This window comes from Zalophus californianus, chromosome 5 (assembly GCF_009762305.2).
Source record: "Zalophus californianus isolate mZalCal1 chromosome 5, mZalCal1.pri.v2, whole genome shotgun sequence".
NCBI classification, from domain to species: Eukaryota; Metazoa; Chordata; class Mammalia; order Carnivora; family Otariidae; genus Zalophus; species Zalophus californianus.
The window spans coordinates 39,752,634-39,768,286 of NC_045599.1; the positions used below are offsets into that span (position 1 = coordinate 39,752,634).

General features: G+C 43.5%; 1 protein-coding gene across 2 annotated transcripts in view; it reads right to left on the reverse strand.

Annotated features, from left to right (window-relative positions):
* The window catches only part of DPYSL3 (dihydropyrimidinase like 3), a 115,109-nt gene extending 103,526 nt beyond the window's left edge, over nucleotides 1–11,583 (reverse strand). Inside the window, exon 1 of one of the 2 annotated variants that reach the window (XM_027606204.2) lies at nucleotides 11,517–11,583. Coding sequence is in view for 1 of the 2 variants with exons in the window: in XM_027606201.2 (XP_027462002.1) it covers nucleotides 10,522–10,911 (390 nt within the window). In the remaining variant the exon portion in view is untranslated. Of the gene's footprint in view, nucleotides 1–10,521; nucleotides 10,912–11,516 lie in introns of those variants that run through there. The other variant, XM_027606201.2, reaches the window with a different exon arrangement.
* Between the last annotated feature and the right edge of the window lie 4,070 nt (nucleotides 11,584–15,653).

Here is a 15,653-nt window from a genome sequence, read left to right on the forward strand (position 1 = left end):
GAAATGAAAGTGGGGCCATCACTACAGATCCCATTGAGATTAAAAGGATAACCAAGAATATTATGAAAAACTCTATGCCCACAAATTTGATAATCTAGACAAAATGGACTATTTCCTTGAAAAAGACACAGTCTAGTAAAACTCACACAAGAAGAAATAGACAATCTGAATAGGTTTTTATCTATTAAAGAAATTGAATCAATAATTTATAACCTTCCTAAATAGCACTAGGCCCAGATGGGTTCACTAGTGAACTCTACCAAACCTTTGAAGAAGAAATTAAGCCAACTCTCTACAATCTCTTCCAGAAGACAGAAGCAAAGGGAATACTTAACTCATCCCAGGAGGACATCATTACTCTAATACCAAAACCAGATAGACATTACAAGAAAAGAAAATGAGACACCAATATCTCTCATGAACACAGATATAAAATTTCTTAACAAAATATTAGCAAATCAAATTCAATAATGTATACAAAGAATTATACACCATGACCAAGTGGGATTTATCCAAGGTATGCAAGGCTGGTTCAATACTGGAAAATTAATGTAATCTATCACATCAAGAAACTAAAGAAAAATAACATGAGCAAAATCAATAGATGCAAAAGAAGCATTTGACAAAATTTGGCACCCATGCATGACAAAAATTCTCAGCAAACTAGTAATAGATGAGGATGTCCTCAACATCAATTAAAAACCTACAGCTAGAGGCGCCTGGGTGGCACAGTCGGTTAAGCCTCAGACTCTTGGTTTTAGCTCAGGTCATGATCTCAGGGTCGTGGAATCAAGCCCCACGTAGGGCTCCATGCTCTCTCTCTAAAATAAATAAATAAATCGTTAAAAAAAAAGAAACCCACAGCTAACAACATACTTAATGATGAGAAACTCAAAAGAACTGACACCTTAAGACTTACAATGAAACTACACTAATCAAGACAATGTGGTATGAGATGTGCCTGGCCAGCCCAGTCAGAAGAGCATGTGACTCAGGCACCCGGGTAACTTAGTCCGTTAAGCATCTGACTCTTGATTTCAGCTCAGATCATGATCTCGGGGTGAGAGCAAGACCCACGTCTGGTTCCACGTTCAGCACAGAATAGGCTTGAGATTCTCTCTCCCTCTCCCTCTGCCCACCCCCACTCCTGTGCTCTCTCTATAAATAAATAAATAAATAAATAAATAAATAAATAAATAAATAAATAAATAAAATAGTTTTTTTTTAAAAAGAAGAGCATGCGGGGTGCCTGGGTGGCTCAGTCATTAGGCGGCTGCCTTCGGCTCAGGTCAGAGCCCCACATCGGGCTCTCTGCTCGGCGGGAAGCCTGCTTCTCCCTCTCCCACTCCCCCTGCTTGTGTTCCCCCCTCTCGCTGTGTCTCTCTCTGTCAAATAAATAAAATCTTTAAAAAAAAAAAAAAGAGCATGTGACTCTTGATCTTGGGGTTGTGAGTTTGAGCCCCACATTGGACATGGAGCCCACTTAAAAAATAATAAAATAAAGAATAAGACAATGTGGTACTGGCAAAAGAATACATACGCATATTAATGGATCAGAATAGAGAGCCTAGAAATAGATCCATATAAATACAGTCAACTGATCTTTGACAAAGGAACAAAAGCAGTAGAATGGAGCAAAGACAGTCTTTTTCAACAAATAGTGCTGGAACAATTGAACATCCATATGCAACAAAATGAATGTAGACACAGACTTTAAACCCTTCACAAAAATTAACTCAAAATGCATCACAGAACGAAATGTAAAATGCAAAACTATAAAAATCCTAGAAGATAAGATAGAAGAAAACCCAAATGACCTTGGGTATGGCAATGACTTACAACACCAAAGGCATAACCCATGAAAGAAATAATGGATAAACTGGACTTCATTAAAATTAAAAACCTCTGTTCTACAAAAATCAATGTCAACAGAATGAGAAGACAAGCCACAGACTGGGAGAAAATATTTGCAAGAGACACACCTGATATAGGACTGTTATCCAAAATATATACAAAGAACTCTTAAAACTCAACAATAAGAAAATGAATAACCCTATTAAAAAACGGGCCAAAGACCTGAACAGACACCTCACCAAAGAAGATACACAGATGTCAAGTATATGAAAAGATGCTCCACACCATATGTCCTCAAATAATTGCAAGTTGAAGCATCAATGAGAAACCACTACACACCTACTACAATGGCCAAAATCCAAAACAGTGACAACACCAAATGCTGACAAGGATGTGGAGCAACAGAAACTCTCATTCAAAGCTGGTAGGAATGAATACAAAATGGGATAGCCCCTTTGAAAGACAGTTTAGAGATTCCTTACAAAACTAAATATACTCTTACCATACCATCCAGCAACTGCACTCCTTGGTATTTACACAAGCGAATTGAAAATTTATGTCCACATAAAAAGCTGCACACAAATGTTTATAGAAGTTTTAGTCCCAATTGCCAAAACTCAGAAGCAACCAGAATTTACTCCAGTAGGTGAATGGATAAATAAACTGTACATCCAGAAAATGGAATATTATTCAGTGCTCAAAAGAAATGAGTTATCCAGCCATGAAAAGACATGGAGGGACATTAAAAGCACGTTACTAAGTGGAAGAAGCCAAACTGAAAAAGCTGCACACTCCATGATTCCAAATATATGACATTCTGAAAAAGGCAAAACTCTGGGGACAAGAGAAAGTCTGTAGTTGCCAGGGGTAGAGGGAAGGGAGGAATGAATAGGTGGAGTGCAAAGGACTTTCAGGACAATGAAAATTCTGTGTATGATACTATAATGGTGGATATATGTCCTTAGGCATTTGTCAAAATCCACAGAATGAACACCGAGTGAGCCCTAACGCAAACTATGACCTGTGGGTGGTAAAGATAGGTCAGTGAGGGTTCCTCAAGTGTAACCAATGTGCTACTCTGGTGGAAGATGTAGATAAGAGAGGAAGCTTCGGAGGTGTGGGGGTGAGGGAAATAAAGGAAATCTCCATACTTTCCACTCATTTTTGCTCTGAACCTAAAACTGCTTTCAGAAATAAAGTTGACGAAAATGTATTAAAGTGGTAAAAAATAGTTTTAAAACAGGTAATACTGTATATTCCTATTTTCATTTTGGAATGAAAAACACGCGTCATACCCACAGAGATGTGAAAAATACACCACTGTATTAATGGCAATTTTCTATGGGAGATTATAGGGAAATGCAGTTTAAGTTTTCCTATTGTTTATCTGTTTGTTTCATCTTTGTTTCTTCAAAATTAGTTTTTCATTGTGCACCTACATAGCTAGTGCTTAATAAGTGCTTTTTGAATAAACAAGTAGAGACAAAAATAGTGGTTAAATGGAGATCTGGGGACTCATCATATTTATGGTGACCCTTGCTATCCTATCCACACACTGGCTTTAAAGCAACCCCACATATATAAAAAAAGAGTATACTGAGCACTACCCAACACTTGGTCTGTAGCCTTACAGCAAGCCTCCAACAGTTTTGAATTTTCTCTTAGAAACTGGTCCATAAAAGAGCATATACCAGGGCACCTGGGTGGCTCATTTGGTTAAATGTCTGACCCTTGATTTTGGCTCAAGTCACGATCTTGGGGTTGTGAGATCGAGCCCCGCGTCAGGCTCTGCACTCAGCAGGAAGTCTGCTTGGGATTCTCTTTCTCCCTCTCCCTCTGCCCCTCTTCCCCCCGCCCATCTCTCTCAAATAAATTATTATTTTTTAAAAAGAGCATACATCGCTGAAGAACTCAAACTGACAATGAACTCATTTATGACTATAATATTAGAACCACTGACTCTTAACGGCTTTGAGATAAAGATTAGAGACTTACCACACTTAGACCCAATTGGGTGGGTAAGATAAGCCACTAAGGTACAAAGATCTATATTTGTATATATAATATTTTACTTTGTACTTGTGTCTGTATTGTAGAATGGTCATAAGATATTAATACAGTTGACCATTGAACAACACAGGTTTGAACTGCACTGGTCCACTTACACGTGGATTTTTTTTTCAATAAATACAGTGCCGTACTCTACATATATTTTCTCCTCCTTGCAATTGTCTTAATAACATTTTCTTTTCTCCAGCTTACTTTATTGTAAGAATGCAGTACATAAAACATATAATATATAAAATACATGTTGAACGACTGTTTATGTTATCAGTAAGGCTTCTGGTCAACAGCAGGCTATGAGTAGTTACGGTTCTGGGGAGTCAAAAGATATACATGGTTTTTTGACTGCATGGAGGTTGGCACCCTAAACCCTGGGTTTTTCAAGGGTCAACTGTACATAAGTTGTGCACGTAATTTATATAAATGCACATGTGTGTACATATACGTAGAGAGAGACCATGCTCAATAAGCTTTTGCATAGAGGTGCACAATCAAAAAAGCTTATAGACCGTGGCTGTGGTGACCATCTGGTCCAGCCCCTTCATTTTAGAAAGGAGGAAACCAAGGCTGAGAGAGAAGGGAGATAACTTGCCCAAGTTGTACAGCTGGTGAAAGACTGGGTCTCTAAGCTGAGCCTGCCACTGTTTTACCCTGTTGCTTTAGTTTTTGTTTGCTGCTTTGTTTATTGGTTTTTTTTGTTTTTTTTTTTTTTTGCCTCATCTCATTATTTTCTGATGGAGTAGAACGGTTTTTTGAATGCCACATAAGTCCAGGTCAAGAGTACAGGTAAGTTTTAGCATTATATTTTCCTAGAAGTTTAAGTTTTTTAAAAAGTGCTTATATGCCTAAATGGACTTCTGCCTCTTCTCAAAAATGGAGGGCTGAGCTGCCAGTCACAGCCTGCATTCCCTACAACCAGACTACCTATTCCTAGTAAGCTTTATCCCCTGACTCACAGGAACATTATCTGTAGGAATAACGCCCAGAGGAAATTAATCAGCTATAGAAATCACTGACAGAAAAGCCTCCCGGACAGTCCCCTGGCCATTTTAAACATTACTTACAAGAGCCGTCAGCAAAATCCTGTCTCCATGGACCATTACTTTGAGGGAACACTGCCAATTGCAGCATTACTTGGAAGGCACATTTTTTATGTTCTTCAAATGCCTACTGTCAAACAACTAAACCAAAGTTCTGAAAGGTTTCAAACACTTCCAAGTTTGGGTAAGTAAATATAGTCCCAGATTCGAGTGTGGCCTGGGGGCCAGGTAAACAAAAACCTTTTTTCCCAGCCTAAGGGCAAACTTTCCTTCCTCAGGGTATCTTTGTAAAATTCACATGCACTCCAGGCATTCTGATGATTTGGAAAGGCCTTTATAAACCCAGAGTTCTATTTCCAGTGGTCTTTCCTTACGCAGGATAAGGAGGAGAACTTCATTTTCTCTGGATCATTTTGAAAACTTTTCACCCAGGACCAAAAAAGCACACAACAAATGAGAAAAAGGTAAGCACCACAGTTCACTTGTTTCAAGTGCTCTCCGCCTACACCCAGAACCCCTACTGACTTCACAAAGGAAACATCTTGCACAAAAGTGGCCCACGTGGGAAATGACCCATGGCTCCTGAAAGGGACTTATCAATAGACCCATGTAATCATAATGTCATTACTTTGTTTTCACTGGATGACAGAGTCTTCGCAGTATCATTTGCTCTTGGCAGACCATATATCATAATTCTCCTCCCGTTAGTAATTTCTTCACTGCAGGAAAAACTCTGGAAACCATCTTGAGAAATGGTGAAAAGCATTTCCTATTCATTTAAAATTGCTTTTTTATGCACTTACTGTCAAGAGTTACAAACAAAAACTTGTATTGGCCAACCATGGAGGATTGGGGCAGTATAAATGTCTATCATAAGAAAAATCTAGCTGCATAATTTAACAAGGTGTTTAGGTAGGTCCAGAACCACAATATAAACACCCAAGTCACCCTTCAAACTTGGCACTTGGCACTCAAAGTGTAACTCAGAGACTTTTTTTTTTACTCTTATTCTGCCATACATTTTGTTGTGAAATTTCTTCGTAATTTATTCATTTATTAACAATTCATTTCCTTAAGGTGGGAGTTAAGAAGTAGGTACACTATAGACAAAGCATATTGTGAGTTTAAGAGACTTTTTATTTATTTATTTGACACAGAGAGAGAGAAGAGAGTGAGAAAGAGCACAAGCAGGGGGAGCGGCAGGCAGAGGGAGAGAGAGAAGCAGGCTCCCTGCTGAGCAGGGAGCCCGATGTGGGGCTCGATCCCAGCATGCTGGGATCATGACCTGAGCCGAAGGCAGCCGCTTAACTGACTGAGCCACCCAGGCGCCCCATATTGTGAGTTTATTGAGACATGTTTTTAAAATCTCTCTTTATAACTTTGCATTCAACTTGGAAAAATAAGGATCTTGCAGCAACTCTTGCCATAGGCTGAGCAATCATTCTCCAAGTGTCCTGAATAATGGGTTGGCGACAAGATGGAGGAAGGTTCTAGAGGTGTGGCAGAAAGCTCTGTCCTTGCCCTGCATGATAGTAACATCTCAGGAGCAGACACAATGGTCAGGCTCATTGAATTAAAATAAAGCAGCCTCTCTGTCTGGAAAGAAGGACTCAGAACTCAGAAAAATGGACTCTGGACTCAGAAAAATCAGTTTGAATTTTGGCTCCCCACTTATTATCAGTGTGATTTGGGGCTAAACACTTAAGAGTCTATGAGTTTCAATTTCCCTATCTGTAAAATCATGTTCAACGATATAGCTATATCTAGATAGAGAGCTAGATATCAGGTACACAGAAAGTGCTCAAAAAGAGTACTTATCAAATCTGCAGATGGTCCAGAGCTGGGGAGAGAGATGCTATGTCATAGAATTAAGGTTCAAAATTACCGTGACAGAAAGATGAGCTAAGATGGTAATAAATATTATAGAAGGAATAAAAATAAAATCCCATAGTTAAAGGTTTTTTGTTTGTTTGTCGGTTGGTTGGTTTTAAGTTCAGTGTACCAGTATAGAATGGAGACATCCTGGCTTAATAGCAAGCTGATGTGAAAAACTTTCTGAACACTTGAATGACAGAGAATGTACTATGGAGACAATAGCAAGACATGGATACTGAATTATTAGGTGTAATCTCCTACTACAGAAGCCTATGTTGTCTATAAATCAAGGAAATGAACTAGCCTAATACATTTTGCCATGGCCATATCCCATCTGGAGCACTGTGTTCAGTTCTGGGTACTGTATTTTTGAAAGGATATTTATAAAATATAGTATAACCTGAAAAGGAAATCAGAAGGGTGAAAGGCTTACATATAGGAAAGCTAAAGAAGCTAGGAACGATGATAAGGCTAAAAAAGAGAATTTTAAGGAGAATGTGATAATTGCCCTCAAACATATAAAAGGCAGTAAAAATCAAAGAGTAAGAGTAATTAGTATGTATTGAGTACTTATTATATGCAAAGTAGTCACTGTTATCCACCCTTGCAGGTGAGAAAGCTAGGGCACAAGGGCCGAGCTATATGCTTACAGTCACGTAATTTGGGCGGGTGGAGCCAGGTCTCATCGCCACAAAGCGAGGAGGGATATTAAAGCTATACTCCATATATCTGTAACCTCTGTCTTAGAGGATCACGGTAAGATTGCACCCTCCCCATTCTTTTGAAGTTGGACACGGATTAACGAGTTGCTCGGGCTGGGGAAATGTGAACCTAAGTCATTTTTGCGACTTCAGCGTGGGAGTGCAAGAGTCCGTGAGCAACTCACTACAGGTTCTCACCAACATGGGTGGGTCAAGAGGAAACTTCCCTCAGGCTATCCGTCTAGGTCCCTGCGGGGAAATGATTAACAGAGATGTCCTGCTGACCCCTGTCGGACGTAGCAGGAGCAAGAAATAAAACTGTTGGGCGCCTGGGTGGCTCAGTCGTTAAGCGTCTGCCTTCGGCTCGGGTCATGATCCCGGGGTCCCGGGATCGAGCCCCACATCGGGCTCCCTGCTCCGCGGAAGCCTGCTTCTCCCTCTCCCACTCCCCCTGCTTGTGTTCCTGCTCTCGCTGTGTCTCTCTCTGTCAAATAAATAAAATCTTAAAAAAATAAAATTAAAAATTAAAAAATTAAAAAATAAACTGTTGCTTGATTCAGCCATGAGATGTGGGGAATGCTTGTTACTGTGGCAGTACCCAGGCTTTTCTGACAGCTAAATAAATCCACAGGCTTCAAGTCATTAAAATATCTCAGAATTTAAAAAAAAACTTTATTCTTGTATTTTAAAAGGTCAGAACTAAGAATAGCTTATAGAAACTACAAGGAGGCAGAACTGGGCTTAATTTAATTTTTTTAAAGTGAAGTTTTCCAAAAGTTGCCTCATGAGGTGGAGCACTCCCTGAAAACGTGGTATTTAAATAGAGGCCAAAAGGCTGGCTAGGTCAGTAAGAGCATGCGACCCTCGATCTCAGGGGTCGTCAGTTCAAGCCCCACGATGGGCCTAGGGTTTACTTTAAGAAATTAAAAAATTAAAACATATATACATATAAAATAAGTAGAGGCCAGATGGTCACTGTGCATCTATGTACCAAAAAATATGGCTTAATTAAGGAGTTTTAATGTACCAAACATTTATGGAGCACCTCCAATGTGCCAGGCATTTCAGCCACCATGATAAATCCAAACGCACAATCCCTATCCTCAAGGAAATAGCTATCATGTACAGAAGTAGATAAGGTCTGTTGATTCTTTTAGCAGTGTGATTCAACCAAATTAGAGATAATAACATGGCCTGCATGAAGCTGACAGCAAGACTGAACTTAGAAATAACCACGCAGCACAAGAAATCCTGCTGATGCTTAAGTTGTATTATTATTTTTCAATTAGGAGCCAAAAGCATAGGGTTTGCAAAAGGAAGGAAAACGCGACAATTTCTGGGTTTACAGGAGGAACATTTTCCCTTTCTCTCGTTACCATTCTTAAATCTTGCAAACCAGGCATATTATCTGGCTTACATCAGGGGTGTTCCAGCAAAGGGAATAGCACTGACTCAACAGCAATTGTTACCGACCTTTTCCATCCCTTCTCCCACCCCTGAGAGTCAGGAAGGGAACATTTCAATCCCCATCAGCTCAGACCTAAAGAGAGGCAATAATCTTCCTGTAACACTGTTCTTAAGTTTAGAAATCAGCCACAGCTGTTCCAAAAATATCAGAAGTTTTTCCTAAAAGTGTTATACAAGCAGGGCCTAGAGGAATCCCATATTCTAAGGACGATATGAAAATCACAAACTAAATGAGTGATTGCAAGGGACATGGACATTGTTTCCCAATGGCACCCTTACACAGGACGAAGTTCCGTGATTTCTTTCCCTAACAGTATCACTAATTAAAGCCTTGTTTTTTCAAACTTTCAAAATCAAGCAGTGCAGAGATAGGCTTTCCTTTGACTGGCTCGCTGCATTTGAATAGGAAAAACATCTATAACTCGGGTAAGCATTAACTGTAATTGCTCTGGGGCAGACATTTCCATTTTGGGTTATTATTCGTATCTGTATTTACACAGAATAATATATGTGGATGGATTTTGCAGCCATTATCTACACAAGAGTGACGTATCTGATTACTATTGTTCCCCAACTCAACAGCATCAGTTTGAACTTTGAATACTCCGGCCCTGCCCAGACCCTGAATTTTCTGAACTATGGTTCTGATTTTCTATGAAATAAACAAATAGATGAGAGCAAGCTGGATTTCAATGCCATACCTCCAGTCAGTTCAGTGCATGAGTTTCTCAGAAATACACATACAGAAGAAATTGGCTTTGGCACATGTAGGAGCAGCAGAGAATTTGCAGCTTGTGCTAGTTTAAAGTGCACCCTTAATACTCCGGCCTGTTTTCAAAAATAAGATATTCTTCCAGAGACAGCTGGATCCCTGTGGTACCCAGTCTTGCAATAAACTATGTGCACAAACGTACACCTCACAAACACAGATGTGAAATGTCGATCTAGGACAGAAGAGAAGCACTCAGATTAGGGTGTTTAGTCTAGTGGCTCCACACCCAAAAGTTTCAGGGACAGAGCTGATGTTTGAAGAGTGAGAGGGGAGACCGCCCATCCTGTACGTTCATCCGGGGACTATGGAGATGACCCCATTTCCCAGCCCCAGTTTGCCCTCTGCCCTGGTGACCCGGGTTGAGATTTAATCTAGGGCCAGAGTGGGGCCCAGACAATTGTGCTGGCGGTTACTTAGACGCAGAGAAGGGCTAGAAATCACTAGGCGTCCGCCGCTGGCCGCGCTGACACACCCACCCAGACCTGCTGGCCCGGGGGTGCGGCAGGGAGGCCGGGGGGACCCGCGCACCCCGGTCCCGCGCGCACCAGGATGCTGCCACGGGGGGACCCGCGCGAATCCCGGTCCGGGCTGAGAGGTCGCGCGGTACGCTCGGCAGAGGATGCCCTTTTCCTCCTCCCTGTCCCCCGTCCCCGAGCGAAGGGAGCGGGAGAAAGTTGTGCCCGGGTCGCGGGGCCCCGGGCCGCCAAGGGAACGAGAGCAGGAGGAGAAGAGCCGCGGGCCCCCTTACCTTGTCCTTGGGGCCGAGGTTCTGCAAAACCTCCTTGCCCGTGGCGCTCCGGATCTCCACCCCGGCGGGTGCGGGCGAGGCGGGCGAGGCGGGCGCGGGCTCCCTGCCCTCCTCTCGGCCTTGGCCCCGGCGTGGGCTGTCCCCCTCGACCCCCGGCCGGCTCCCCGAGCCGCGGCCGCTGCCCTGGCCGCTCCGGGGAGTCTTCGCGCCCCGCTGCCCCACGCTCAGGGCATCGAAATCCAGCGTCTTGCTCTCGAAGGCGCCCTCCACGTTGCAGAACATGCCGCCGTACTTCTGCCGCGGGACCTGGTCCGTGGTGCCCGGCCTGGCCAGGTACACGGGCAGATCGTCCTCGTGGGAGCTGTCCCAGCCCCTCCGGCCCGAAGCCATGGTGCCAGCGCACAGCGGCCCGCGGGTTCGCTCCCCCAGAGGCGGAAAGGGCAGCCGCCGGCAGCGTGCGCCGAGCCACAGTGACTGGGGCGGGAGGAGGCGCCTGAGCGTTCGCGCCAGAGGCGGCAGTGCAGCTCCGGTTCCTGCCAGTCCCCAGCCAGCCAGCCAGCCAGCGAGCGCGCGGCGCAGGGGCCGGGGCAGCGGGCGCGCTCCGCCGCGGGACCTGCCGACCGCCCGCCGCCCCTCGGCGCGCACCCGACCCTAACGTGGCCCCGCAGGCTCGCGCGGCCCGGTAGCCCTTCGAAAGTAGAAATCCCAACTTGGCGCGCGCACACACGCACACACACGCATGCACACTTCCCGCGGGCCCAACAACCCTCAGATTCACACTCAAGAACTTGCCTCACTCACACATGCACTCAAACCCTGTTTTACCCACACTGCCTTCCGAGTTTGCTTCACGAAGACAAATCTTTCTGCCCCACTCGTGCACACAAACCTAATTGGCTCAGGTGTGTTAATCTGAAAGCCAAATTCTGATTTACAACAACACACATACACACAAACTCAGGTTTACCAGACTCACAATCCTAGACTTTGCTTACCCATAATCCCAGATTGGTCTCATTCCCATCTTAGAACTGTCTCACAACTGTCCCCGGTTCTGGAATCTGCCTCACAAACCTGCACCCTCAAAGAAGGACCTCCTGAATTGGTTGAGAGAGAGACCCTCTTACTTTGCCGACAATCACAAAAGCCTGCAATTGACTCACAGACAAACCTACACTAAAACTATTCTTACCTCATATTTAGCACCCCAGATTGTGCTTTTTACCAACCCATAATTGACCTCACAATTACTTTACAGGTCACGGACATGCACACATCCCTAGACTGTGCCTTGTAAAATACTTCCAATACCCCGGCCTACGACAAACCCGAAGCTAACCCCTCACACACTGACTCAAGCTCAGGTTTACCTCAGTCAGAACCCTCCACGTGGGCTCACACATATATTAAGATGAACCGCAAAACGGGCGCCTGGGTGGCTCAGTTGGTTAAGCGACTGCCTTCGTCTCAGGTCATGACCCTGGAGTCCCGGGATCAAGTCCAGCATCCGGCTTCCCGCTCAGCGGGGAGTCTGCTTTCTTCCTCTGACCCTCTTCCCTCTCATGCTCGCTATCTCATTCTCTCTTTCAAATGAATAAATAAAATCTTAAAAAAAAAAAAAGGTTAACCGCAAAAAAACACAACCAAAGACTGCCTTCCGTGCAACCTCAGCTCCACACAGATTTCACTTCTGCAGGCGCCCGCTCTCACAGCTTCGTTCTCCTCCCCGCGTCCACCCACATATACTCTAACCCAGACTTTGCCAATGAACAGAGTGGGCAAAAGGCAGAGCTTGCCTCGCATCGGCGCACCCAGCCTAAATCCAGAACCTGTAGTGCCCACATTAGACGAGGCCCCCTTTCAGAAATTCGCTCACTCCTTAATTGATTCATCCAACCAGAACCGAATGCCTTCCATGCCTCTTCACAAGATACTGGAGCAATGGCCTTAAAACAAGGCAGATGGGGGCCCACCCTCAGCAAGAGTGTAGTCTGCCGCCATCCACCTAGGGAGCACAAGCATTCACTATTCCGCGTGACACGCTGCAATTTCCTTTGTGAACCTCCCCACTGCATCATAAGCTTCAGGAGGTCAGAGATCTGGTCTATTTAGTTTAGTAGTAGCATCCCCAGGCACAGAAGAGGAACTCGATAAATCCTTTTTGAATAAATGGGTAATGCTAAGAATAATAACAACAACAACAACAACAGGGAACATTTATGGAGCTGTTGCTGTGTGCCAGTCACTACTGTAACTGTGTCACATACAGTAACTCGATGCTCGGAAGCATATGGCTGGCGTCTTTGTGCACACACCATCTTTGAAGGCATGTGCAATGAATTTGATCAACCGAAACTTGCAAGCCCAATTTTGGAGAGTAACTAGGATGTTGGAAAATGGATTCGATAGCAGCATTGTGACAGTCACAAAAGCTTGGGGGATGGAAGTTGACATGAACTCAGATCAAGACAAGCATGTTGATGCAAGTTGTACTTGCCCCCCGGCCCCATGAGGCAAAAGATGCTTACTGAACTGCCCCTGCTCTATCAGAGTATTCATGATTTCTTAAGCAGACTTCCTCTGGGACACTGTTTTTTTTTTAACAAATGCTGGTTGCCAACAGACCCAGAAGTTCAAGTGAGAAATCGGTAAAATAAACTGTTCCCGCCCTCTTTGCTCACACAGTGGATTTCCTTCCTCTTTCCCATTGCTCTCGAACTCTTCTCCATTCATTAATTTATATACAGACTTTTAGGGGGACATTTGGTATGTGTCCAGCACTGTCCTGGGCTCCCTCCTCTGTGGAACATAAATCTAATGGGAGGAAAGAGATGATAAATAAAAACAATCAGATTAGATAGTCTTAAGAGTTGTAAAGAAAACAAGATTCCCAACTTTTAGATCAGTTGGTCACTCGAGTCTTCCCCCTCTGACTCTATAAACACCACGGGCACCAGCACCATGGGTGCTGCAAGGGCAACAATAAATAAAGATATTAGCTAACACTTATTAGGAATTTATTCTGTGCCAGGCTCAATGCTAAGGACTCTTCATACACTATCTTGATTAATTTTGATTAGTAATACCCTAATTAACAATACAAGTCACACACTATTATTTCTTTTCTTTTTTTTTTTTTATTTGACAGAGACGGAGACAGCGAGAGCAGGAACACAAGCAGGGGGAGTGGGAGAGGGAGAGCAGGCTTCCCGCCGAGGAAGGAGCCCGATGCGGGGCTCGATCCCAGGACCCTGGGACCATGACCTGAGCCGAAGGCAGACACCCAACGACTGAGCCACCCAGGCGCCCTATTATTTCTTTTTTACTAGCAAGAAGGCTGAGGCTCTGAGTAAATGCCCAGGCTGTGACAGAACCATAACTAGAAGCAAGATATGGGCAAAGAGTATGAGGTTTCCTTTGAGAGGGGAACATTCTGAATGTAGATGCGTGCTTGCATGGGCTCATGTGTGTGGGCACTTGGGCGTAGATAAATCCCATTGTTGTAGCAACATTGCCTCACCACTATGTCTGTTGCAATGGATAAGCTCCATGATTACATTTGTTGACGAAACATCGCATCTAAAAGTCAACAGCTGCACATACACATGCGTATTTAATTAAGAAAGCAAAGCAGCCTTTAGAAGTAGGCTAAAATGGGAATGGCTGATCTGACTCCAATTCTGCAACTACGTGGCCTTAGGCCAAGGGTCTTAGTTAACTTCTTGATGTCTTTCTGCTTTCTATTTGCCTCACCCACCTAACAGGATTAGAAGGATTTCATTCCTTGAGTAAGACATTGTATGAAGAACTTCACATGCGTTGCCCTAACCTTCACCACAACCCCGTAAATGTGGTGTGATTACTATCCTCACGTTACCAGGGGAGAAAACACAGCCTGGACAAGTTAAGTTTCCGGCCTAAAGTATCACACTAGCACTTCAGGCTAGAATTCACACCCTACTAGCTAGTCCAGAGCCTGTGCTCCTAAAAACCACCCCAAGACAGAGGTCTGTTATAAGAATTCAGAGAAATGATAATGGGAAGACAGACCAGAAGTAAGGTGTTAACAAATCGAAAAATTCTAAGTGCCCCACTTGTTTTGGGGCAAAGGTAAACTTTAAGGCAAATACTCACAGAAATATCCTACCAATATCCTCCTAACAAAAGCATTAGTCTCATGAACACACGCCAATTTTACATCTGTCCCTAGTAAGGTAGAGGATACATCACTTACGACAATCACGAACATAAGGGCGGCATCATGCCTTTGGTCACCTTAAGTCACAATTCCCAGGGAAGGGCTTATCTAAAACAATGAGCAAACAGCAAGCCATTTCTATCACGCGGGCAGCAAAATAGAGCTTTCAACTGGTCACACACCAGATCAAATTTGCATTTCCTGTAACTCTGCAGTAAATGACCTGCCACTTTGCATTGACATGACTTGTTATGTGAGCCTATGGCATATCTGATTATAACTTTAGGGAAATGTATTCCAGAGGCATCTTCTATTACCTATAGGTCAGTGGAAGGCAGAATCTCCTCTACAGTAAGCAATGCATGCATGAGCAATCCTGATATGGCAGCACACATTATATCTTTTATGCAAAATAAATTGCACTGAATTCTTATAAAGCAAAAATCTACCCAACAGAAGATACAATTTTAATCCTCACTAAGGCTGTGCCTCCATACTCAAAATAAGGAGAGAATAGAAGAGTTATGCTCTTTTCCTTGATTCAACAGTGAATTTAAATATTTCTGATCAAAATCCACCCTGTTTTTTCCATCCTTGAATTGCAGGAACTTGAACCTAGGTTATTTCTGTCCCACTTTATGGGTACAGAGATTGGAGATGTCATTTTTCACCCTACAGATGTCATATATGTGTTAGGCATTCTCTGCAAAATATTCAGTACTCTGCCTGACACATAGTAGATGCTCAATAAATTTTATTTATTTATTTTTTTAAAAGATTTTACTTATTTATTCATGAGAGACAGAGAGAGAGAGAGAGAGAGAGAGAGGAAGAGGGAGAAGCAGGCTCCCAAGGAGCAGGGAGCCCAATGTGGGACTCGATCCCAGGACCGACCCTGGGATCATGACCTGAGCTGAAGGCAGACGCTTAACCA